Source organism: Arvicanthis niloticus, chromosome 12 (assembly GCF_011762505.2).
Source record: "Arvicanthis niloticus isolate mArvNil1 chromosome 12, mArvNil1.pat.X, whole genome shotgun sequence".
NCBI lineage: Eukaryota > Metazoa > Chordata > Mammalia > Rodentia > Muridae > Arvicanthis > Arvicanthis niloticus.
Genome location: NC_047669.1, coordinates 43661479 through 43688635, shown reverse-complemented (window position 1 = coordinate 43688635; position 27157 = coordinate 43661479). Strand labels below are relative to the sequence as shown.

At 38.1% G+C, this 27157-nt stretch overlaps 1 protein-coding gene across 1 annotated transcript in view; it reads right to left on the bottom strand.

Annotated features, from left to right (window-relative positions):
• Nucleotides 1-1379: 1379 nt before the first annotated feature.
• Nucleotides 1380-27157, bottom strand: part of Gabrr3 (gamma-aminobutyric acid type A receptor subunit rho3) — a 52549-nt gene continuing 26771 nt past the window's right edge. The window contains exons 7-9 of the mRNA XM_034514709.2: nt 21124-21276; nt 12776-12972; nt 1380-2089 (exon numbers count right to left, since the gene is read on the bottom strand). Of these exons, the coding sequence (XP_034370600.1) occupies nt 1790-2089; nt 12776-12972; nt 21124-21276 (650 nt within the window). The 3' untranslated portion in view covers nt 1380-1789. The remainder of the gene's footprint in view (nt 2090-12775; nt 12973-21123; nt 21277-27157) is intronic.

The window sequence follows — 27157 nt, the reverse complement described above, 5'->3', positions numbered from 1 at the left end:
GATTGCATCCTAGAAAAATACAATCTCTGAGAAATTTTGAAAGTATACGTGTCTCAAAATTAGTATGTATTTCAGAAAAGCCATAATATAGAAAAATTTATCTTTTTAGTCTTTTGTACTTAGGATGGAGACAGAATTTTCTAGAAATCTATGTGACTCATAAGAGGGAAATCAATATTACTGTCAGTCATGCAGAAGCTATTTGTTTCTTTAACTGGCATTGAGTAACTCCAACCATTTTGTTTGTGTGGAAAAATAAAAGGCAGCACACTGAACTGCCTACATTATTTATTGTATTCTCTTAATTCGTTTTCAGCAATCGAAATGTAGAAGGGGACATTTTCTGACTTCCTGCCAAGGGATTTGCTCTAAATTGCAGATAAAATATTCAATTTAAATAAAATATCCAATGCTGAATCATGTACACTGCCAATCTGAAAAATGAATGCAGATCAGAGGTTTTCTGCTGAACAACATTTATGTAATGCCCACTTGACCTGATTTACTTCTTGCAATAAAAATTATTGTGGGATACATACTTTGCATTCAACTTCTTTACTTGGTGTGATGTCCAAAGAACTCAATTGTTTATACGGTGGGTGTCTCCGCCCCCTGGATATTCTTTTTCATTCTTTGACATTTCAGGACAGTGTACATAACTCCATTACCACAACCACTACATTGGTTTTTCAACTAGTTAGCCATTATTTAATGGCTATATATTCAGGGTAGGGTGGGGTGGAACTTTTTCTCTTTTTACTACATAACAGTTAAGGAAGCGTGTGATGCATTTAGGGAGCCAATGAACATTATGAAGAGAAGTTAGACAAACACTGTGGTGGGCTGAGTGAAAGTGTCACCCATAGGCTCATGTATTTAAACATTTGGTCCCAAGTTGGTGCCACTGCTGAGAGAAATTTAGGACGTGGAGGTCTCCCTGCCACCATGCCTGCTGCTTGCCCTTTGCCATAATACTTTGCCATCATGTGCTCTTATCCCTCTGGAACTATAAAACCAAAGAACTCTTTCTTTGAAAAGTTGCTTTGGTCATTGTCTCATGTCACAGTTATAGAGAAGTAATGAATACAAACATAAAGGAAGTTATGAAACTTATACTTTATCTACAGAATCTTGAATACTGTTATGGACGACCGAAGGAGTATTTCATGAATAAAGACTGAAGTTTAATTATTCTTTCCATTTTGGACTCAGTCATATATGAAATTTAATATATAGAAAACGTGACTGGAAATACAAGGAGGGGGCTGTTCACAGGACTCTCCAGTGTGTATGGACGGAACCACTTGAAGATGGAAGCTCTCCCTTAGGACAATGTTATTTGTCATTTGGCAGACACTGAGAAATCAGTTACCCTTGAATAACTGCCACAGTCCAGCTTTATTCCCTAGTTTGAAAAGATCATTTTTACAAAAAGTGTGTCAAGATGAAATAGTTACAAAATATTTATTCCTGATGGAAACATTTCCCTCATAATACACATGCCTATAATACTTATTTATAAATCCAAATTTCTCCAAGACCCTGAACATTGCAATAAATGTTAATCAGTCATCTTTTATATCTTCTTGAGGCCAAGAGACATGACTGGCTCTCTGCCAGTTTAACTGTCCAACTCATATCCAGGAGGTAAATAACACCATCTGACTCCAATGGAAGTCTATAGAAAACATTCCTCTTCAGACTGGGGATGGTAAAACATTTATCTAGCTCATGCAATATCCCGAGTACCACAACGAAAGGAAAAAGTCAGCAGACAAAAATGTCCTCTTCACACATAAATACCCCAGTAAAACAAATTAAATATTATATAAACGATGGGGAACACAATTCTAGAATAGGTATCAATGACATGGTTGTTTTCCAGGATGATTCTACCAACGTTTCCTCCCAGGGATTTTCTTTTTATCTGAGATGACTCTGCACAGGGGCTTCCTGTGAACTTTGTTCTCATGGAGTCCTCTTCTGATTGTAGGAAGAAGGAAGTCTGGTCCACATCAGTCTCACTGTCATGGAAGCAACCATCAAAGGCCATGGCTTGAACTGCATCAATACTGTACATTCCAGATATCTGTCAAAAAGACTTTTCTTTAGTAAAGCACAAATACGACTTTATGAATAGGAACTATAGGAAAATATAAGTTGGATATTAAATAGTTTCTACAAATGTTCAGCTTGTCTTGCTTGTTATAAAGAATTCTAGTTTTGCTTCTGGCATCTGACTTAAAAATCATTTTAATAATAAGTGGAGAAACATTGTCTAACAGATCCTAATTTATAAGGTGGTTTATATTTAATTCCATGAGTTATTTAGGCATCATACAATTAACTGTTAACGAATTTAGTGTCAGTGACCTCTAATCTAGTCCTGAACTGATAAACAGTTGTCCCAGACTCTTGCACTCCGCTTTGTTCTGAGTAACATGGACAATTTGCCATGGCCTTAGGAGTCGTGAGTGAGTATGAATTATCAGACGACCAGCATAGCCTTTGGGATTTGCTTTCCAATTTATTTTTTCTCTGTAGAGAGAACATAATTATGCACAGGCTGATGTCTTTTGTTTTGGTTTCTGGTCTCAAACCAGAGTAATAGTCACTTTACTTACACTTGAGTTGGAATGAGTCATTGAGCGGGTTTTATTTGATCTTTTAAAGCTAGACAGGTCTTCCTATTTTTTGCCAACAAACCAACCAACACCAACAAACAATCCCCTCCCCCCCCAAAAAAAAAAACAAGAAAAAAAACCACTTCTAAATGATGCTAACAAAGCCAGATTAACTACGAAGAAATTGACTTATTTTTCTGAAGAAGTAAATTATTAATCATTTTTACAGCAACAGTGCCTGATTGAATCTATACTGATTTATTTTTTGACTTTTATGTTGGGAGATAGTGGCTCTCACCAGCATCAAGTAGTGTCTAGGAAGCAGCTGTTAGTAATTGCTTTTGGAGAAAATAAAATCCTTCTTAATCTTTAGGGAAGTTGAGAAATGAACAAAAATGGAGAGATTTTTCTAGATGAAATTATTCAGAATTCAAATTGGAAACTGCAGAGCAAAGTCTATTCAAAATGCCTATTTGGTTCATACCAATTTAAAACTATATTATTTTACTGAATCAAGAAGGCATGGTGACTATTCTGCGCAGTCAGTTAATGAATTAGTGGGGAACCACACTTTTGAATTATATCACCCTTCTATGTTTTCTAGAATAGGAAAATTCTGTAATAAGTGGAATACTCACAAAATAAATATGCAAGAACTTGAGACTGCATAGCCTCAGATAGCCAATAATATTCAACCACAAATTCAAGTATTTAAAGCTACAGCATCATCAGTGGGTTCTCTCTTACCCAGAATACTATTGGACCATCTCACCTGTTGTACTTTTTTATCTGAATATATGCTATCAGCATTCTTAAGAAAACTAAGCTTTACAGATAATGAGTATTATTTTCTTTCTCCTTATGAACAGTCTAGAATTACCCCTGTAATTGATCACAGTTTATAGACCACAATTTACCAAAAGCTCCTGTTTTTACAGGTTTGTAAGTGAGCTGTGTGATAGAAACAGATTTAGAAATAGTCTTTTTTTTTTTTTTTTTTTTTTTTTTTTGTCTCCAGAGCCCAGATAACCACTCAACTAAGCCACATCTTATCTAGATACAGAGTAACTGTTATAGGCTAGTTTCTGGAATCTGGAACTAGGAAAAACCTTCTATTTCCTTTCAGGGCTTAGTTCAGCACTAAGGAGAGTTTTAAAAGATTATTATTTGCGATGTTGTCTCTGTTTCTGGCCTTTAGTGGCTGGCAAAGATGTGTGTGTGTGTGTGTGTGTGTGTGTGTGTGTGTGTGTGTGTGTGTGTGTGTGACGATAGTGGGGTTGATGTTTGTACAGTGGGGTTGGTGGTGGTGGTAGAGGTGGTCATGATGGTAGAAAACTTTAAAACAAAACTAGTAAGAAGCGATAAAGTCTCATCATCTTCCATAAGGGAACATTCCATGAACAGAATATTATCATTCTAAATAGATGCACATAAAGCACAGGTGCATCAAATTACATAAACTACTACTACTTGTTATAAAGTCTCAGGTTAACTCTATCATTATAAAAGTGGGGAATTCCACCCCTCTTCTAATATCTCAATGCCTGTAATCAGCTTGAAGAAGTTAAAGAAGAGTCAGCGCCCCTATTCCCTGGGCTTGGGGACTAATGTGGTTAATAATGGTCTGTCTTTCTAGGGAAAAGTAGTGGTTTTATTGGAACAGGGAGGATTAGCTAGGACTTACTGCATAGCCATAACCTATTGGTAGAAATCTGTATAATTATTATCAAGATCAAGTTGTAATTTCTTAAATGGTACAAAATTTACTTTGATTTCAAATTTAAGATTTTCATTGGTATGAGCTCCTTATTAATATAAAAGTGAGATGAATATTGTTACTATCATAGGCATTGTGCCTGTATAACACATTTAGGAATACAAGGCCTAGACCCAGTCCTTCCTTAACTTTTTAAACTGATTTGGGACGATTAACCTATGAGTTAAGGGACTATAGCAAATTTATGGCTTTGAGTTTATTGTTAGGGTGTTTCCCATATTTTATTTAGAAATAGCTGAGAGGAGTGTACAGACAACAGTCCAGGTGACCTTACATGGATAGTTGGTTTTCAAAACGTCAGAAGTCCATAGAATTGACACTACAAAAATTTATATATTAATGTCCATTCTGATTAGAGACCTGTCTGCTCCTGACAGCTTCCTGTTGTGGATTCTAAGAAGAAATTGACCATCCTTGGAGTTATGCCAGTTGTGTGGTGACAGCCACTAGGCAAGAATTGCCTCTTTCCATCTACAGACAAATTGCTGTCCAGAAGAGGACACACATGCAGAATAGTCGACTGATTATATCTGCCTAGACAGAGTAATCAGCCCTTAATAATCCTGCATCACTAAGGTCTGTCAGATGACTCTGGGCCAGAAGGCTGAAGATTTGATGCTCGAATGTTTGGTAGTATAGGGGCTTTTCAGGTGTTCAGCAGTCTCTATAAATTGGCTAAGTTTTAGAAGCTACGTTTAGTGCTTCCCATAACTTCAGTTAACTCAGTCATTCCGGATTTCTGACAGGGTTGAAGACCCATAGTCTCATAGCCAATCCTGGTTATTTACTTTGAGAGAAGAGATCTGAGTAGATAGTTTTCAGCTGACATTCATTCTAAAGCCAAAAAAAAAAAAAAAAAAAAAAAAGCCGGGATCAAAAGTAAGTGTTTTAGTTAGAAGAGATGACAGAGGTTCTGGTTAGTCAACAAAATGATGGACTGGGTATTAGGACTATCTTGTACCTCACTGATACAATTAGGAATAAGTATGCTCTAACTGTATTTTGAGAGAAAAGTTTTACTTTAACAGGAAGAGTGATATGTAGGAGGAGCTAAGTGGGAAGGAGTACAGAGAGGAAGAGATGGAGTAAGGAGAGAAGATGAAGGAGAGGAGAAGCTAGGTGATGAGAGAGAGAAAGAGAGAGGGGGCATGGAGGCCGATGTTCACAGGTCTCCACCAGTCAAAGATAGTTTTTATATCTAGGTTGAGTATTGGGTTACGCTTCTGATTGAGCATTACCAAACTTATAAATCCTTTGATTAACATTTTAAAAAAATTGTATAAAAGCAAAAGGGAAAGGCGGGGCATGGGACAGGGGTTTTCTAGGGAGGGGAAATGGGGAAAGTGGATGGCATCTTAAATGTAAATAAAATAAAATAAGAAAAAAATAAATAAAAAACTATAAAAAATAATAAAAGTGGGGAATTTTCATACATGACTATCACCAATAGATAGAACACTGAGACACAATAACCCCCAAAATACAAAACCACAGAGAAACATTGGCGTGAAAAGAAACAGTAAATCAAATGTACCTAGGAAATTCCTATGCCATTCCACCTAAACACTAAGGGACACACATTATGTTCTGTAGCCCATAAAACTTTTTTCCAAATAGACCACATATGAAATCATAAAACTAGTGTGTTAACCAGGATTCTCCAGAAAAACAGAATTTATAGAATGATTTTATCTATCTATCTATCTATCTATGTATCTATCTATCTATTATCAGCAACTATATGCTATCAGCATGCTCATATATACATACATATATAAATTCCCTTCATAGATATGTTTATGTATATGTATATACACACATATATATACATGTATATATATATGAAGGGAATTTATTAGAATAGCTATGATCCAGCTAATCCAACAATGCTGTCTACCCATAGAAGGTTCAAGAAACTAGTAGTTGTTCAGTCCATGAGCTGTTCTTCAGTATACATCAGAATCTCAAAGAAGTAGGCTTTAATGCCAGTAAACAAATGAAATTGCTAGTGTGAGAGCCAGCGGGCAAAAAGCAAACCTCTCCTTCTTTCATGTGTCTTTTATATAGACTGCTGACAGAATGTATGGCTCAGATTAAAGGTAGATCTTCCCACCTCAAAAAAATCTGGATTAAAAGTGGGTCTTCCCACTTCAACTTATTTAATCAAGAAAAAAAAAATCCCCCACAGCTGTACCCAGCTGCTTGGATTTTAGTTAATTCCAGATGTAATCAAATTGATAACCAAAAATAGCTACTGCAGCAAATCTTGACTATATAGAAAAATAGAAACAGCCTGTATTCTATCTGATCACAATGGAACAAAGTTAAATATCAACATCAAGAGAAAATACAGAAAGATCATAAACTGAGAGAGATTATACGACACGTTATTTATAAATGAGTCACTGAAGGAACTAATAAGAAACATTTAAAAAATTCTAGATCCAAGTGAAAATGAATACAACATCCCTCAAATCCATGGGATTTGAATGAAGGCAGTCCTGAGTAACATTTATATTGCTAAATGCTGACATAAATAAATAGGATTTAAAAGAACTAACATAATGATGGACCTTAAAGCCTAAAATTCAAGGAAAAAAAATAAAATCGAGAAACAGTAGAGAGAAATAACTAACAACAATGCAGAATTAAATAAAATATACTAATATAAGGAATCAATGAGATAAGGAACTGATTTTCTGAAAAGATAAACAATATTTACAAACCCTTTGCCAAATTAAGCAAAAGGGAGAAAGCACAAATCAATAAAATTAAAGATGAAAGAAAGGCATCAGAGGATAAAATTTAGAAAATCATAAAGACACACATTAAAAATCTATATTTAAGTAAACAAAAAATCTAGAAGAAAGGAATCGAAGATAACATCAGAAGATGGAAAAGATGCCCCATGCTCATGAGATATGGATATTAATTACAATAGTGGCCTCCAGCTAAAGGCAATCTACAGATTCAATGCAATGTTAATGTCTTAGTTAGGGTTTTATTGCTGTGAAGAGACACTAGGACCATAGCAACTCTTATAAAGAAAACCAGTTACCTAGGTTTGGCTTACAGTGTCATATATTTAGTTCATTATCCTCATAGTGGGCGACATGAAGATATGTAGGCAGACATGATTCTGGAGAAGTTGCTAAAAGTTCTACATCTTGATCCACAGGCAGCAGTAGGAAGCTGTGTGCCACAATGGGTGTGGCTTGAACGCCCAGAGACCTCAGAGCTCACTCCCACAATGACACACTTCCTCCAACAAGGTCACACCTATTCTAACAAGGCCACACTTCCTAATAATGCAACTCCCTATGCACCAAACATTCAAATGCATGATGCTATGGGAGTTATTCCTATTTAAACCACCACAATCAAATTAAGTTTCAGGGCCATTTCTCATAGACATAGAAAAAAAATTTTTCTTAAGATTTATATGGAAGCACAAAAGATCAAACAGCCAAAACAATCCTGACCAAAATGAGTATTATTTAACACTATATTTAACTTCAAGTTTAATTTTTAGAGGCCTAGTAATAAAAATAGCGTGCTAGAGGAACCAAAGAGGACTCATAGATGAGTGGACTATTGTTGTGGATGGCCCTGGGGTTGTTTGTATTTTGATGTTGATTCCACTTTCCCAGGAGGGTGTGTCTGGAACGAAGAATGAGTCACTGTACTCAGGTGACTTCTTGTGAACCATTCCCTAATGAGTAAAGGAGCCAATCACTGGGCAAGTAGGCGGGACCTCTGGGTTGGAGAGGGGAAGAGAGTAGGCAGGAGAGGGATAGGGGCTTTTGGACAGGGTTAGTGAAAGGACAAGATGTAGCTACTAGTGTCGCCTGGTTTCAATGGAGGATCTGCCAGGATTCGCCAGTGGAGGATCTAGACTTAATGTGGCTTACAAGATTAGGATTCTAGTTGTCCCGCTCAGCGACTGAGTTACCACTGTTGCTGAACTATTTGTGTGGTGTTTTCCTTCACAGGGGCAGCTAGACTGGGTTCCAGAGAAAAGGGGGAGGCAGCAAAGCATGTGTTTGCCTGATTTTGCACCACAAAAGACCATGGGAGACTTGAAGCTTGGGGCTACAGCGACCGGCCAATGGGAACTTAGCAAACTGGGTGGAGAGATTTTGGAGTTCTGAGTCAGAGAGTCTCCACAAGAAAAGAACAGGCCGGCCATTGCCCACCAGTGCATGGCTGCCCAGCCCACCAGGGCAGAGAGTAGCTGGGTTTAGCACGGGATGGTGTCACCTTTTTAATATTTCCCACAACAGCCTATAATAGAGGACTCAAATATAACTCCCTAACCACAGCTACCTGGTCTTTGACAACGTTGTCAAAAATACACACTAGAGAAAAGCATTTTTAAGAAACAGTACTGGGAAACCTGGGTACTAATATGCAAAAGAATGAAACTAGATCTGTATCTCCTACCCTACACAAAACAGCTTCAAATGGATCAAGGACCTAAACGTAAGGATTGATATTCTGAAGCTGCTAAAGGAAAAAATAGGAAGTGCATTTCCACACACAGTCACAGGTATTGGGTTTCTATATAGCACTTTGGTGGTGCAGTGAGCAAGAGCAGCAACCTACCAAGAGGATCTCATGAAACTTCAGTCTGGAATAAAGAGTCAGCCCACAAAAAGGGAGAAAATCTTTGCTGTCTGAACATCTAACAGAGGATGCTCTAAAATATACAAAGAAATAAAAACAAAGCAAAACCCTAAGAAAACACTGTTTGAGTTAGGGTTTCATTGCTGTGAAGAGACACCATAACCAAGGCAACTCTTATAAAAGACAATATTTACTTGGGGCTGGCTTACAGTTTCAGAGATTCAGTCCATTATCATCATGACGAGAAGCATGGCAGTGTGCAGGCACATATGGTGATGGAGAAGGAGTCATTGTAGTCATTGTTAAAAACCCATCCCTGGAGAAGGGATGGAGAAGTGATGGGTTCAAGAGGGGGAACTTACTTCTATTGTTTAACTAAATTAACACAGCATCAAACATTGCCTTCTAAATACCTGTATTTATACACATAGGCAAATGCTACTCTTAGCCATAATCAGACGATTCTCTTCTTGCAGTGAATGCAGACTTCTGGCTACTCAAGGTGCTAAGACTAAGTGATGACTGAAGGCTCAGTCCTGGGCAAGACATTTACACTATCTCCTAAGACAGTCAGAGAACACTGTAGAAGAGGGAATAATGAAGAGGGGACAATAGAAGAGCTGGGAAATGTGAATGGCTGAGAAATGCCATCCTCTAGATTCTGTAGAACAAATGCAATCATGACGGGATCTACTGTGGGTGCCATCACTGGCCGCACAGCAAACTGGGCCTGTTAATAACTAGTCACGGAAGAAGGAGGAGCTCATGGGGAACTACCCATTACAACGGAACCACTGACTATTAATAGATTCTGGAAGAGGGAGAGTTCTTGTCTTTAGTTGTGTATCCACTGCTGAGCCCAAGAAGCTCCAACAGATAGCTTTATATAGACAGCCCTTGTTAAACTAAGTGAGACAAAATGAAATGAATAGCTATGGACGTCAAGAAAAGAGTTTTAGAGGAGAGGGAAAGGAGAGGAGCTAGATGAGGGTGGTGGTGTGGGGATAGGAAGATAGGAGAGGGTCTGGGGTGAAAGTACTCAATATGTAAGCTATTCATGTGGAAAATTGTCAAAGAACAAATTTAAGTAATAATAAAAGGTTCAGGTGGTATGAACATGGTGAGAAGAGCAGGAAGGTATATTTCAGAGTCAAAGAAATAGATGGGTAATCCCAGTTTACTTCAGTGTCTAGTCCTTGCATTAACCACTCACTACATTATAACAAACAAACAAGACACAAGGAAATCTTTCCCTCTCTACACACTTTCCCCCTTTCATCTTTCATGCTATAGTTTATCCAAACCATTGCTTTCTCCAGTGTTGGTGAGGACCAGTGGCTTTAGCATCACTGGGAGCTTGTCAAATGCATAGCCTCTCAGGTTCTACCTTGGTCCTGCAGAGTTAGGCTCCACAAGAATACTGGTAATGTACATGCACTCCGGTGTCACATGCAACTGAAAGCTTCTGGCATCCTCACACCTGTGTCCTCCTCAGGGTGCACAGGTTTGTGGCAAGGCCCCATGCAGTTAAGAAAAGAAACAAAAGTTTGTGGAATAAAACAAAGTCAGTTACTATAGGGCTTTGACCCAAAGGACGTAAAATGAGTGACTGAAATTATTATTCTCTGAGGCCTGAATTGAAACTCAGTTCTCTTGTTCATCACTTGTCAAATTATTCTATTTCATCAACATCCTGCTTCTCCTATAAAGCAGAGAAGACTGTTTCTGCACAACTTAAATGCGGGACCTGATGTGCAGTTTCAGTGGATGATGATGAAATAAAAAAAAAAAAAGTGTGAAAATAAATATTCTCATTAGAAAAATTAAGATATCAAACAATGTTGAGTATACACAAATGCTCATATGACAATCTGCAAATCTTAGGGCTGGAGACATAGTTCAGCAGTTAAAGATATTTAACTGCTCTTACACGGGACCTGGTTTCTGTTTCCAGGACCCACATGATAGATTATACTGGAGTCTGAACCTCATTTCCAGGGGATTTAATGCCCCCTTCTGGCCTCTATGGACAATTCACACATGTGGTACTGTAAGCCCCCCACAAAGGGAGGGCCTCACCCAAGCCTCAGGAGTTTGAGGCCACCCATTAACTCACAAGACACCAAACTTGATGCAATCAGCAAGAGGTATATTTTGATCAACATGTTGAGGTCAAGACCCATGACCCATACAGGGGCAGTGGGGTTTGACCTCGGAGCTTTGGAGACAGAGCAAATTTAAAGTTAAAAACCACAACTCAGGGGGGCAAACCACAACCCAGGGGGAGTAAAGGAGGGTTATTGGAGAGTACCTGTGGAAAGTCCCAGCCCATTATTTTACCTTGTGGTCAGCCAAGTTCCTGAAACACAGAGCTTATGACCAAGCTGACCTGCACTCTTGGTTCTGCTCACCCTGCTAGGAGTTTTTGAAAAATTTTAACCCTTTCAGTACATGCAGCAAAGCATCAATATACAGATATTCCTTTTAAAAAGAAATCTTTAAAACAAATGCTTAAAGCCAGTGTGAACATATTTCATTAAAATTATGTATATGTGCACACATAGAAATTGTCTCTATAAGTTTTCATAAGAACAGGAGACTGGTACCCAAATTGCTTGTGAAATACAGCAGTAAAAAGCAACAAATATATTAATTTTGTTTTTTGACATTTTTGACATTATTAAGTAATGTCAAAAAACTGGATCAATTTTAGAGTGCAGAAGATACTCCACTACCAGGACATTATGGAGAGAAGTATTTCTCATTTCGTTCTAGTATTCTTGTAAGTGACAAAGAGAAAAAACATATCACCGTTGGTTGAGAGCAGAGCCTTTATAGTCATAGATGCACAAGCTAATTCTGAGCCCTTTAACTCTGTGACTTTGGCTGTGCTTTTCTTTTTCGCTGTGAAATGAAGGTGAGAAAACACAGACCTCTTGGGGTTAGCATGAAAATCAAATTACCAAAATATTTGAGGTGTTGGCATAATGCCAATAGAGGATGAAAGCCTAAAACGTTCTAAGCTATCACCACCACCATGACTATCAACATCATCATCAACAATTAGAAAAGAGGTAGTTTGTACAACACTTTCTTCTTTTAACGGGGCAGAGTCCAGAGACTAACCTGTACTGAGAATTCTTTATGCACAAAAGCCCTCAGGGAGAGTGAATGAGGATGCTGAGGAAAGCAGCTAGCATCCAGCAGAGATTAAAGTTCCACATTATATTCTCACAATCCTGCTGACTTGACCCTTGCCAAGGCATTTGGATTTAATGCAAGAGTTTGATAAACTGTAAGAAGCTTGCTAAAGAAGTTAGTCTTTGCCCTGGGATATTTACTGCTAATTGCCGTTTTGACAGAATTGAGAATCACTTGCCAAATGGGCTTCTGGGCCATTTGGTTCAGTAGGTGGTTCTTTTAATTGTGTTGCTTGAGGTGGGAAGCAGTCCCACTGTGGGTGGCACCATTCCTTGGCTAGAATCCTACACTGTATAAGCAAGAAAGAGGCAGCAGCTTGCATTAATTGTTCTCTGCTTCCTGGTCATGAGTGGAATATGAACAGCCGCTTCAATCTCTTGCTGTCTTGACTTCCCCCACTGTGATGGATGGTATCCTTGCATTGTGAACCAAAATAAACCCTCTTTTTTGGAAATTGGCTTTGACATGGTATTTTATCACAGCAACAGGAAACAACACCAAACCTAGCACTTTCTGAAAGGAGTTGACATTCAATGCAAAGCTGTACCTTCCCTCTCCTGTTGAGTTGCTTCCACTCTTCCACTGTGGTGAGGTAATTCACTGCTGCATACTCAATGACTGACAGAAACACAAAGAGGGAGCTGACCCACATGTATACATCCACTGCCTTGACATAGGACACCTGGGGCATGGATGCACTCACACCAGTGACGATTGTGGACATGGTGAGCACCGTGGTGATTCCTGCAGTTCAAGAAGAATGAATGAGAAAGTCAGTGCACAGCAGTTCAATCCCTGGATCATCCCCATGTTTCTCTTAAGAACAAAATCAATCTAGTGTTTCAGAGTTGGAGTGAGTGATCGCATGCTAGTTCTGGGCATCAAAAGGTTCTCATTGGATTTTTGCTCCACCTATGTGTCTTGCTGTTGCCCACAACTCACATCTAACATCCTTCCATCTAAATATCCCAAGCCTAACCATGTTTGAAGCTTGTCCTTTAGGGAACAACTTCTGATCATCCTAGTGAGGTAAACACATGACCAATTTAAGTAATTCTTGAAAAGAAATGACAAGCCCATTTTCAGTCATTAAATTATTTAATGACTCTTGTTTGTAATAAGTTGACTTTGTCTACCTTACTCTTTAATGATGCAAAGGGATTTTATCTTTGTCTTGGTTGACATTAAGTACTAGTGAAGACTACTATTAACCACATTTTTTTTCATCAAGAATTCTAAAGAGCCATCATTATTCTCCTTGAACCCCCATATATGAAACTACACTTCAACTCAGTGTTTGTACTACTGTCGGAGGCTGTTTCTGAGCAACTGGTGAATGCCAGTCATCACTCCTTTCTCTCCTCTCCTCCTCTGTCACTGTTTCCTTCCCTTCTTTCCCCTTCTCTGTTCTCTGGAATTTTGAGCCTCCCTCTCCCTCTTCCTCCTCCTTTCCCTCTTCCTCTTCCTCTCCATTCCCCTTTCCCCCTTCCCTCTCCCTCTCCCCTCACCTTGTTTGTGTGTGTGTGTGTGTGTGTGTGTGTGTGTGTGTGTGTGTAGGCACAAATCTTTCCCTTCTATCTTTTCTCTCTTTGTTCTCTTGTATGAACATTCCAGGTGAAGAGTTGGGAAGGAGTGACTCACATTTTATTAAAACACTAGCTATTAGCTATGAGAGTTATTCAATCTCTACGCTAATTTCTCAGAAGACTGTTGCTAGAGAGCTGTCTGGAGAGAAGGTACAGTATTGCAAGTGTTTGAAATGCACACGGGCTGCAGTGCTTTTATTTGTTAACTTCACACCAGGGAGGCACAAATGAAATTCTTAGTGAGTTTATGAATTGTGGGGAATCTCCAACAGCAGGAAGAGGACTGTGATTTACTCTTAACGGAGAGATACTTTCACCAAGAGGCCTCTATCTACTCCACAGGATTGCATGAAGTGCTCTTGCAAGGGAGCCCTGTGTCAAATACAATGGCAATTCTACAGAGCCACTCAATCTCAAAGGAAGTTTTAGGTTTGTATAACAAAGCACATTATAGCCTTGTAGCTTGATAGTTACCACAGGGGGAAAAATCCAGAATCTCACCTAAACACCGATTTGACTGATAAACTCTATTCTAGCTTTAACAATAAGCAAAGGGACTCAATCTGAGGTTTCCAGGTAACAACAATAAAAATAAATAAATAAACAACAGCAAATAGCCTGTATACAGCTACATGCTGCCTCTATGTTTGGCTCCAAAACATACTTGTTACACAAACATGAAGATGTGAATTTTTATTAATATATTACAAAGAGCTGAAACCAAGAATATAGCTTAAAAACCGTTTGCTTCAAACAGATATTTACCTCCCAGGCACTTTGGTAAATATTGGTCATAGATTACAAAAATGAAATATATGCTGAAAATAGCTGAGTGGTTGGCCCACATTTTATCAGGAATATGATTCAAATTTCTTCCTGCTATTGCTAAATCTGTGATTTTTATTGTATAACTACTGTCTCTCATTTTAGACCTGGAATGGAATTCCCTTGGTTTATACAATTCTAAATTGATTTCCATATGGTAGATCTCTAAGTTAAGATGCTACAAAGTACTGTGAGGATATGTTAAAAGGTTAGAAGGTACTTTGTACTTTCAATGGGCCAGAGGTTTTAATCCATCCTTCTAGGCAAGGAATCCTGAACTCACATTCCTATAGAGTAACTTCCATCAGTAGTTAAAAAAATTAAATACCTTTTCTTCATTTTATAAGACATGCAACATAGAACTTTAATGTTTTTCAATAGATGGCAATTTAGACTTAGTGGATAAAACAATGGGTTAGAAAAGTTATAAGTGTTTATGAGTTATGAGTGTACACCAGAACAATCAACCATTTGGATTAATAAAAATAAACCACAATATCTATATTTGCCAGGAGGGAATTAAGTATCAATCATTTTCTCTTAAAAGGATATTTAGCCCAACTAATTTACCAGTTCTTTATTTGTTTTAATCACTGGCAGTACATATTTTTATTACATAGAATCAGCAATAATACTAATGATAAAATTAATGAGAGTGGGGAGGAGGAGTTGTTGGATGGGGGAGTAAGTGGTAAGATAACTGACATAAATTCTTAGAGCAATAGAAGTGGAAGCTGGGACGATTAGAGCCACATTAAACATACCTATTATGTCCCGAGCCATCCCTTGGAAACACATTAATCTTGACAAATGGTATTCCTTGCAGATCCATTAAACTGAACATCCCAATAAAGGGGTTTTGAATCACACGACCTGACCATTTAGTCAAGGAAAGGTCATATAATGCATTGGGAAATTACATTTCCACCTACTGATATCAGTATGCATAGTTAGAAAGATGTTATGAGAAAATATTTAGTCAGGCCATTTGACTCAGCTCCCCTGAGCCCTTGCAGTTTCACCGTATTAACTTTTAAGCACACGTGTGGGTGAATTAAGGGCAGTCTGGGGAGGACTCTTCATGTCTGCATTTTATTGGCTATCTTTGGCCAGGCATGATGAATCAGTAGTTCATTAACCATGATGACAGTAGTAGGCTCACAGACATCACTTGTTGGAACTTATGACTTTGTTAACCCCTTCAGTGAAGTACTATAAATAGTTTTCCTCAGGGAGGGGTGGTCTTTATTTGACTTCATGTAAGAAGGCATTTTTCTTTTAAGAATGTTTTTCCTATAGGCATAGCTAGAAGGACAACATGGAGCACATATAGAAAAGGTATGAATTATATATCATAGCACCATTCAGTGGCCAGAAGCAGCAATTTCTATTCATAGGGGTATCAGAGTCTAGTGATTGTCATTAAAGTCTGGTAATTTCTGTGCTGATTACATGAATTTCTCTTGCATGTGTGCACAAACATAAACCATTTTGTATGTGGGATGTGAAGTTTATGCAGTATTTTTACAAACCAAAGAACAAAAGCTATTTTAAGGAACACCATCAGTTAGTTGTAGGATTCAAGGGAGAACTAGATGGCAACTTGATCATCCATTGGTCTATTATTTGTGGTACTGCTGATCAAACATGGGGCTTTGCACACTCATTGTAAGCTCTGGACCATTTCCTAGCCTCCTTATTTTCAGTGAAATGCCATTTTTATTCAAAAGAACAATGCAAAGACCAAGTGTGGGTGCTTCAGTCCTTCTTAGAAGGAGTAACCAAATACTCAAGGGAGCAAATAGGGAGACAAAGTGTGGGACAGAAACTGAAGGAGGGGCCGTCTGGAGACCATTCCACCTCGGTATCCATCCCATGTGCAGGCACCAAAGGTAGACGCTGATGTGGATGTCAGGAAGTGCATGCTGACAAGAGCCTGATATAGCTGTCTTCTTAGAGGTCTGCCAGAGCCTGACATATACAGAGGCAGATGCTCACAGCTAACCATTGAACTGATCATAAGGTTCCCCATGGAGTAGTTAGAGTGAAGACTGAAGGAGCTGAAAGGGTGTGTGGCCCCATGAGGAGAGCAACAATACCAACCAACCAGAGCTCCTCAGGGTCTAAACCACCAGCCTGGGAGCACATAGGGAGAGACCCATGGCTCCAGCTGTATATGTAGGAGAGGATGGCCTTGTTGGGCATAGGTGGGAGAGGAGATCTTGGTCCTATGAAGGCTGGACTCTGAGTGTGGGGGAATTTGAGGGTAGGGAGGTGAAAGTGGGGGGTGGAGGCACATCTTCATAGAAGCAGGAGGAGGAGGGATGAAATAGGGGGTTCCTGGATGGGGGGGAATGGGGTAAGGGGATAACATCTGAAATGTAAATAAAATATCCAAAAAAAGAGAGAATTAAATCTGAAATTAAAATGGAAAAAAAACACAACAACAACAACAAAACCCCAATCATCCCAATTGGTGTAGTACTTGGTACTGATTTTCTTGAACCTGGTCTGCTTACTCTGTCACATCAACTGAAAGAACAAGGCTGTTGACCGTTAATCATGTGACTGACTTTCAAGTCTGCCTTACAATGCTGCCAGACTTACATATGTTTTTGCAAACCTCCTATTCCTCAATTTTTGTGAGGAATTAATGGAAATATCAATTGGCTTTTGGATGTTATACAGTAAATTGCAGGAATCTTTGAGAGATCTGGAAGGTACTCTGTAAGCTAATGCTTTTCAAGTATCTAAGCTTGTCGGTGAAAGATCTGCTCACAATACAAAATAGACCATGGCTTTTCATCTAGCAGGCAGTTTCAGATTCTACACTGTGACTAACCTTTTAGAAAAAAATCACATCCTGAGCTATTTAACGAAACCAGACGTCTCACTACTTTCAGTGAAAATTTATTACAAACTCTAAAGAAACCGATAGGATCACTTGTTGGAGTATAAAACCTGAAATTCTAAAGTACTAGAAGAAAATATAAGGATGAGTATTAGAATTTAGTTATAAGTTATACTGGTTGAAGCTTCTTTTTGCACTACACAGACTATTATAGTAAGCCACAATTGGTCAAAATGAAGACAACTGTGGGGAGCCGACAGAAGGCAGCTATCATCCTTGCAGCCATCTTGAGCCATATATCCTGATAAGTGACTTGATTACATTAGCCTGCAACAGCTGAGCACACTCTGATACCATCTTGCTTTAAATACCCAGGATTTTCCCTTGGGTGTGTGAGACTTAAAGGTGTGTGACTTAAGGGTGTGACTTAGAGATCAGATTTAGAGACAAGCCCTAAGGGCATGATTAAAGATGTGACTTAGAGGCGTGGCTTAGACGTGAGATATATAAAAGGAAAGAGGCAGACAGGAGAGTTCAGAACAATTTGGAGTAACAGAGAATCAGACACTTCAGAGAGTATAACGGAGTAGGAATTAGGCATTGAGGAAGAAGACACTTGGACTAGAGAACTCGGAAGAAGAATTATTATTATTAGGTAGTAGGCACTTAGCACTTGGAAGAAGTAACTTGGAACTTGGAGGAAGTAGGGACTAGGAACTAGGGACTAGGAACTCAAGACTTGGGACTTGGACTAGGAAGAGAGACTGAAGAATAAACGAGATTGAATCACACTCTGTCTGGTCTCCATTCTTCGTGTCTGTCCACACTCTCTCTTGCTGAATCCCCACCCGCAAACCGGAGCAGCTTGGGGCAGTGCAGGCTCTAACAGTTTAGCCCCCAAGGCTTTTGGCATAGCGGGTTCCAACACTGACAGAACGATCTGAGACATTTTGGCTCCCAAACGTGGGGTAGTGCAGTTCTCAACATTTCTGGCCCCCAAGCGTGGGGCAGCTCGGGCCGAAACAGACAACAACTAACCATGAGTGCCCAACCTCAACTGATGCATCTAAAACACAATCCCTACCCATAACTCCCAGGAAACAACAAGGAAAAGAGAAAATTCTAGGAGTCAGAGGACCAGGATATCTGCTGCAGGATTATGTTTTCTATATAGGACAGAAAATCTATGCCCACTACATCTGAACAATATGGCTACCTAAATGAGAACAACGACACCGCCAGTTGCCAAGGCCCTACCCTGAGATGAAAAACTACAGGCAGACAATGCTTACTGAGTGAAGGAGAATCAGTCTTTCTTAGGGATGAGTTCCCTAAGCAATTGTCCAGTAGAAAGTGTTAGCCCTAAAATATATATACACCAAAAGTACTCAATAGTATATTTACATTGTGTTCATATGCGGGTAACAATAACAATTATAGGAAAACCAAAACAATAGAGATAATACACAAAAAAGGAGAATTTGGGGGCGAAGGAAGGGAAACGATGTGGGGTAGAGAATAGAATATGGTAATAGGGGATGAAAGACGATCAAAATGTACCCAATAAAAGTGTCATAATGAAGCCCATTAGTTTGTACCATTAACAAATGCTATAAAAATGAAAAGATAGATATATGAATGAAAATTTTCCATGTACAGGATGAAGTTCTATAGGTCCTAAAAGTGATAGCCTGTTGTTTGTAGAAGTGGACGGAACTGGAAGACACGACATTAAATGAAGTCAGAACAGAGGGAAAAGTTCTGCACATTCCTGCAGGTGTTAAAGTTATTTAAAATGTTAGCATTATGCATAATTTTAATTATAAAAAGGTAAGAAGGGCAAGGGGATGCGGAGTTAGAGAGAGAGGCTAGCAGTGGGTACACAGTCACAAACAAAGTGGATTTTCTGCCACAATGGGGACGATGGTTTATAATAGCTTACAATACAGCTTGTCAATTACTGGGAGTTCAAAAGCACCAAACACTAAGTAATGATGAGGTAGTAATGTTAATTACCCAATTTGATCAATAAACATTATAACCATGTTTTGAAATACCACCCCGTGCCTTCTGGAACTGAACAGCACTGCAGTTAGAAAGTCAAGAAACATAGGCAGGGTTTGAGGGTAGTAGGAAGTTAAAGCCCAGGAATCGAGCAGTATTATGGGAAAGCTACAGTTTGTGGCAGTAACCGTGGGAAAGAGGTTGCTCTGATCTGGATGGTAATTTACATAAACAAGCAAAAATTTCCTATGTCTCAGGGATAAACACAGATATAGGAGAACAGAGTTTCAAAGAGGCTTGGGCATCGAATTTCTGCATACAAACTTCACTTCAGCCTACTAGCTATTACAGCTGCCATTCTTACCATGTAAGTACAGAGCAGTCAACTTGAGGGATATGGTCAGAAGCCATGCTAACGTACTCCTAGACTGAATGTCTTTCTCAGTCTCCTGTGGGTGCTTGCATGTGCCCTCAGACTCTCATTTGGGTCTGTGCTTGCCCCTGTAGTACTGAGATCAGGACACAGATGTTCCGATATGAAGGCACAGTCAAAATAATTTAATTACTCATTCAGATGATATTTTTCCTTGAAGATAATTCAAGTCTGATATGCTTGCAGACTGTGGCTTTTATAAGGGAAAGAGGTGAACACACTATTAATATTAATAATTTATGTCTTCAAGTGATCTTTTGAAGTAGGCATAAAATTTGTGAACATTAACTTCAAAAACGATCCTTTCTGGGATGAATTTTATTATAGTTACAATGATTACAACGATTGTGAAGCATGTATTAAAATCTTCTCTCAGGACCAAGCTCTACAGGTAAAAAAAAAAAAGAAAAAAAATGACAGGAAACCAGAAATTGTCCTATACCAGTCAAGAAGACAAGTGACATTAACTCCTGGGTCCTCATTAACTAACATGTCTTCTTCCAAGTGCTTAGCTTGGCACATTCCACTTTACAAGGACTCAGTGACCACCAAGTGGTTCTGAAATGGCTCCCATAAATCAGAGTGTATGACAGTGGCATCTAACATGCTAGATGGATTAGGCAATCATCCCTGTGTGGAGACTTAATGAGGCAGGCACGGCGTTTCCCTGGAAATTCTGCCATCATTGAATCTCACTCTGACCTATGAGTTAAGTTCAAATTTCTGATCAGTACCCATCTTCCCAAATTTAGCATTCTCTGCCCTGGAATTTATTAAGAAACCAAGAGTGCAGTGTGAATTACTTTAAGGAAGTAAATTACTTCCTTCTATGCAACAAAAGGTTTGCCTTGCAAAGCCAAATTACTTGGGTAAAGGACATGGGGTTGCTTTAGTGGCAAAAGGAATTTAAGTGGGTTCATTTTTGCTTCATAACTGTACCGTCTTTTCTTACTTTCATTCAGCTGCTGATAAGTCAGGAACACCTTCACCTCCAAACACTCAATGGCCAAAGAAAGAGCCCAACTACAACTTGTCCTTGGAGTCAGCTAAAGATAAACACCTTAGTCCGAACACACGGATGCATCCTGACTAATCCACCACTCTCCTTGCTCCTCCATGCAGCGTCCATATTTATTTACCTCCTTGGCTTTCCCTCTGGATTGTAATTTTTACAACAAATGGAAAGTTTTATTTACCCAGGGAGACTCTTGCAGGGACAGCTCTCCGGTCAATCCAGAATGAAACCCACGAAAGCATCACCATCAACATGGCTGGGAAATAGGTCTGCAGTACAAAGAAGAAAATGTGCCTCCGTAGCACAAAGTTGATGAAAAGCCTGTAGTACCACCCTAGGAGAAAAACAGACAGACAGACAGACAGACAGACAGACAGACCAGTTACCATTAAACAGGCTTAGCCACACAATACACTCTTCAGACAGGAAGTTCTCAGAGATTGTAGACAGCGATATACCACCTCTGCTTACTCAGCACCAGCTGGTTCTCTCTGCACTTGGAATGCTAACACTTTGAGACAGCCTGAACTACAGCCTACTTAATTATTCACCTGAAAGGATGCCTACCTTCTAGAGCCCAGCTGGGGAGTGAATGGCAATTACATCACATGTATGTAATTTTGCACACTTATATTGTTTTCAGCATTTCTTTAAGAACAGTGTTAAGGGGAATGAGGTGGGTGGGGGAGCACTCTCATATAAGCAGGGGAGATGGGGGAGGAAGATTGGGTTTAACTGAGAAGAAGAATAACATTTGAAATGTAAATAAAATAAATAAAATTTGCATTAAAAAAGAACAGTGCTAAGTGATGCCTGTGTATCACAGTGAATAGTCATTTATCAGCTGTTACGAATGATGAAGAACCTTTGACTGTAAGAAAAGGTTTGGAGTAGATCACTAGCTCTGGAATGCTAAGGATTTAAAGAGAAGAAGGGGCATCTTTAACACGTGTTCATTACTTTGAAGTTTCATAGACATCACGATAACTCTGCAGAGAGGAAATTAAGTGGTGATATTCCTTTGCATATTGTTGGAATTCTATAAGCTTATGTTGGTGATGTTATACAATCTGATGAAAAAATACCACTGTTGTCATATCTGCAGCAAACTGAACAGAATTCTCGTTTTTACATTTACTATATGGAAGCTTTAAAAGGTGGAAGATTTATATGCTCTTAAGAGAAACCAGAGTATATAAAGAAGTTTAAATCTAAACTTTCAAACCATCTTTAGGACATCTTTGAGTGTTATTCATCATGATTCCTATAGTATATTGAATAATTATGTTTTCATTATTCATTCCTACTTATTTATATTATTATATCATTTTTGTTTATATGTGTAGATGTTTTGCTTGTATGTATGTGTATATATATTTATGTATGTATATCCATTGTGTGCATAGCTATTGCTCGTGGAGGCCAGAGGAGGGTACTCCATCTCCCAGAACTTGAGTTACAGATGGTTGAGAGCTATTATGTGGGTGATGGGAATTTAACTTGGGTCTTGTGAAAGAGCAGACTGTGATTTTAACTATTGAGCCATCTCTCCAGCCCCTTACTCATACTTTTTAATGCAGAGCAATAACCGTGCATTAATCTTACTATTTACTGAAATAAGGTCATGAAGAAACATTCAATATACTTTATGAATGGTGTATAGTTTTATTTGTATGTGTCAAGTACAATTTTGAGATGAAGTGATTCAAAACCTAGAGACTATAGTAGATCAAATTGTAAGACAGAATCACAGGTAATATAAAGCTAGTGAACTCTTCTACTACTTTTAGAAGTAATTTCGTAGAGGATGCAACTGGTAAACTTGTTGGGAGGGACAGGTACATGGGTTTAACGCTGAGTACTAGTACAGCTGCATTGAGCTGGGAAGTTCTTCGTCTAGCCTCTGATTCTCAGTTAATTGATCATTCTATTTCTCATCTTATTAGACTCCAAGATTCTCACTGTTCGCTGACACAGATTCCTTGATATACACCTGAAGATTACAAATTTCATTAGCGGTGAAAATAAATGAAACATCTTGCAGAGCATTGTAAAGTTAAAAGTACACATCACCATTTGTTCTATCCACTGATGTAGGTATTTGCACTTGATATTAGCCAGAAGCTTGCAAAGTGTCAATGTTTTGTTTAGACGTTCACTTTACCGTGTTGTGATTGAAAGTTTTGATTATGGCCGAAGTGTGGAATAATATGCCAACCTCTACAGCTTCATATTATTGTTGGAAGGTTAAAATAAATAATAATTACAAATGTCATTCCTAAAGAAAGATAATATTACAGTATAGTTGTTTCAACAATTTATAAAGGGACTGGTCCCAGGAACCCTTGGACACTGACATCTATTGAAGTACAGGTGCTCATATAAGATAGTGTATTATTATTGGCATAAGACCCATTTATATTTATCCATATATTTTAAATAATCTCATTTATTTATAGTGCCTAATACAATGTAAGTGCAATGCAAATAGCTGTTATGCTGTATTGATTAGGAAGTTATGAGAACACATAGTTATGTTCATGCTAGTACAGATGTGTTTACAAGTTTCAACTCACAATTGGATGAGTCCCTGTATGTGAGAGCAGTGGATATGGACTGTTGGTTGTATGTAGTTTTCTGTTCATTATTGAGTTCTTGAAATAAATTTAGGTGATGATTCTTTTGAAAAAATGATCATCATTACAATTTATTATTATTTTGCAATGCTAAGGATTAAACCCAGAGCATCAGAAATACTAGGCAAGTATATATCAGTAAGTGAGACTTCTCCTTTCTTGGCATTTTTCTGGAGAATTATTATCAGGACTTTTATTGGTGGGGCTGGTACAAGGGATTAACTATGAAGGAAGAATGCTGCTCTAGCCTGTGGATCAGGAGGGGAAGATGAAAATGGTACTGTGGGTGGATGTAGGCCAGAAGGGCTCCTTTACTCATTACAACAGGTCATTCATTGACCTTGTCTAAGATGGTCAAATCATTACTCCAGTCAGTGTAATAAAGAGTCTGACTTCATCTTTAGTCTTAAAATACTGAGAGTTCCCAGGCCTCATTTCTATGTCCCTTTCTGCCTCATAAATAACAAACTAAAAAACAGAAAACTAACAGTAATAGTAATAATAATAATAATAATAATAATAATAATAATAATAATAATAATATTCAAACACATGAAAAAACCCAAAATCTCTTTTGGCATCCCATGAAAACTTTAACCACTGTCTCCTCAATCAAAGGGAACATCCTCTACCTTTACTCTACCCCTGAACCTCCATAAAATTCCAAGCCAGTTCCTCCTTTCTGTGTTCTCAGCTCCTTCAGACCTGCTTGGCAGGCTGGATTGCTCTTTCTAGGAAGCTCATAATGTGAGCCATAAACCCGTCATACCTTTATGTGCATGGCCTCATCCTTTTGCAATGTGAATTAAATTTTTGGCATGAGTATTTGGGGGGCGGTGGTTGTCTCCCATTGCCTCCACCAGTAAAAAGAAGCAGGACTAAAGAGTGTGAGAGAAGGGCTGGCAGTAATTGGGGTGCCATCCCGAGATGGGATTGAAAGCTTCCTGTATAGTTATAAATTGTCACATTTGATTGCGTTCTGACATTAAGGGCTTGGATTGTATTAAAAGCAACAAGGAAGATGTTGATGAAAATGATGACAATGGCATTTCCTAGCTAATATTGTTTAAACACTTCCCACGTGGCAGACACTATTCTAAGTCATTTAAATGTATTAACTCATTTGCAAAATGGCATGAGGCAAAGACTGTTGTGAAACTCTCTGGAAGGTGAGGAAATTGAATTAAGCAACTCTTGCAAGGCTGTGCTGGTGGTAAGCGGTAGACAGAGTTTGAACTCAGGCGGTTGCCCTGTTCTTTTGCTTTGATAACACATAATTCTTTGGCATATTCCACAGGGGTAGGAGTCTTTCCTTTGTGAACACACAGGATGCGATTTGAGGAACACTGAAATGAATGAAGGACAGAAAACCCCTCTCCCACTTGTTGATGTTACTGGGTGGCCATGGGTTTGTGTAGAGGCAATGATAATAGTGAGAGCATTGTAAGAAAAAAGCAAGACTCCACCACAAATGGAAAATGAGTTTCTGCACCTCCAATTTCCAGCTTTTACAATGAGACCCATATGCACGGATTTATCTATATGTCTGTCTATCTATCGTCTATCTATCTATCTATCTATCTATCTATCTATCTATCTATCTATCTTCTATCTACCTATCTATCTAGTATAGCAATTTGAAGATGTTGGTTATAGTTGGTAGTTATGATGATAGGAATAAAGAAACATATTTACAATCATTTTTGGTGAAGCTAATTTTTAAACAGAAGGACACCACATTAAAAATTTATGGATAATGTGAGGCAGACCTGTTATCTGCTCATGAACTGTAATTGGTCTCATCTTCCTGAAAATTAGGAATTTGTTCAATCGGAATACAACTATTAATTTGATATATGAACATAGCTTTCAGAATGCCTTGATCTTGTACTTTTCTACTATTAGAACACATTTTATTTCTTCTTATTAAAAATGTGCATTTTAAAACAAATTTAGAACTAGAACATATTGAAATAAAACTGAAACTCTCCTTAATCTCCAGCTAATTCTTAAAAATTTAGAATGCATAGGCACATACAAACATACCCATATGGTATATAAATAATTTCTTCAATAATAAATATGAGTTTTTGTTAATGAGTCTTCTATTAGTTTTCCTTTTAATTAAAAGAAACTTGCATCATGCTATATAAGGATATACATTCGATACCAATTCTTAGTCCATTTCTCAAAGGAGCTAATGTCCTACTTCTTAAAAGTATAAACATACTGGAATGTTAAGATTTCATATTTCATTTGAAAATACATAAAAGCATCTTTGTGAACAGATTTTCAGTGATGTTTTGTCTGATTTTTGACAGGCTCTATGACGTGAAAAGAAAAGAATAAAAATTAGCTAGTGTTGATCCTGCCTGGGTGACAAGCACAGATAGTGGACTAAATGCAATGGTTTAGAGATAGAGTTAGAAATTGGAACACTTTATCCTCTGCATTTAAAGGAATAGTTGAATTTCTACTGAATATATTCATGGATACTTATGTTTCAAAAATCCTAAGAAGTGCAATAGGTATAATAGATATAAATATATAGATATATTGTATATATCTGTATAGAAATACCATTCTTTGATTTCCATGCTTCCTATGTATCACATTATGATAACGTTGAAAAGACCAATTATAGTCATAATTTATCATGAAGTTACTTTATCATAGAGATAACAAAAATTAAAATTTATATGCATCACTGTTCATTTGTATACATTCATTTATTTAAATACTGGCTTAATTGAACCGAGGACTAAAAACATTAAACTGCTGGCATCATTTATAAGACATGAACAAGAGAAATGGAAAACTGCATCATAACAGCTTGTCTGCATGAGGTGTTCTTAATATCGCACGGGCTCTTCAGACTTCTGAAATTATTTTTGAATTATATGCCACATATTCATTTATTCAGCAATTTGATTCTGAGCATCTTCTCTGTGCCAGGGATAACTCAGTGATCAAGGAACACAAATGTGTGTTATTTGCATATCAGAAAATGCAATGGACACGATTAAAATTAATAGCATCATTTGTTGAATGTTAAAGAAGGCAAGTGAACAGGGTGAAAGTGACATTTCTCCCAGATCGAAATAGCTAGAGACCCATGGGTCCCAGGGATGCAATTCACTTCTTTGAGATTTAAATGTTAGTTGTCTTCTTAAGACACTGGCTTCTAGATAGATAACTCAGCATTTGCTCCTGAAGTACCATGACCAAGCAGATGGGATAGGATTTCAGCCAGGGCAGCTCTGAGCCTGAGCGCCAGCTGTAGCCATATTTTGTAGCCTGAAAACAGCTCCTTTAAACCGCAAATCATATTTTATCTGCCTAAAATGACACAGAGTAATACTAGCAACTAACAAGATGGTGAAAACTGTCTGTAGGGGTGGGGTGTTTTGGAGGAGATGAGAAAGAACCTGGTGCTAGCTTTATTTAACAGACACATGAGTTTTTAAATCACCTAGGATAAATGCTACCAAGTCAGACATAAATCAATTACCGCAAAGAGTATATAGTGTATTTCTAATTCTAAACAGATTTTTCTCCTTAGGGAAACCGTGCATTTTG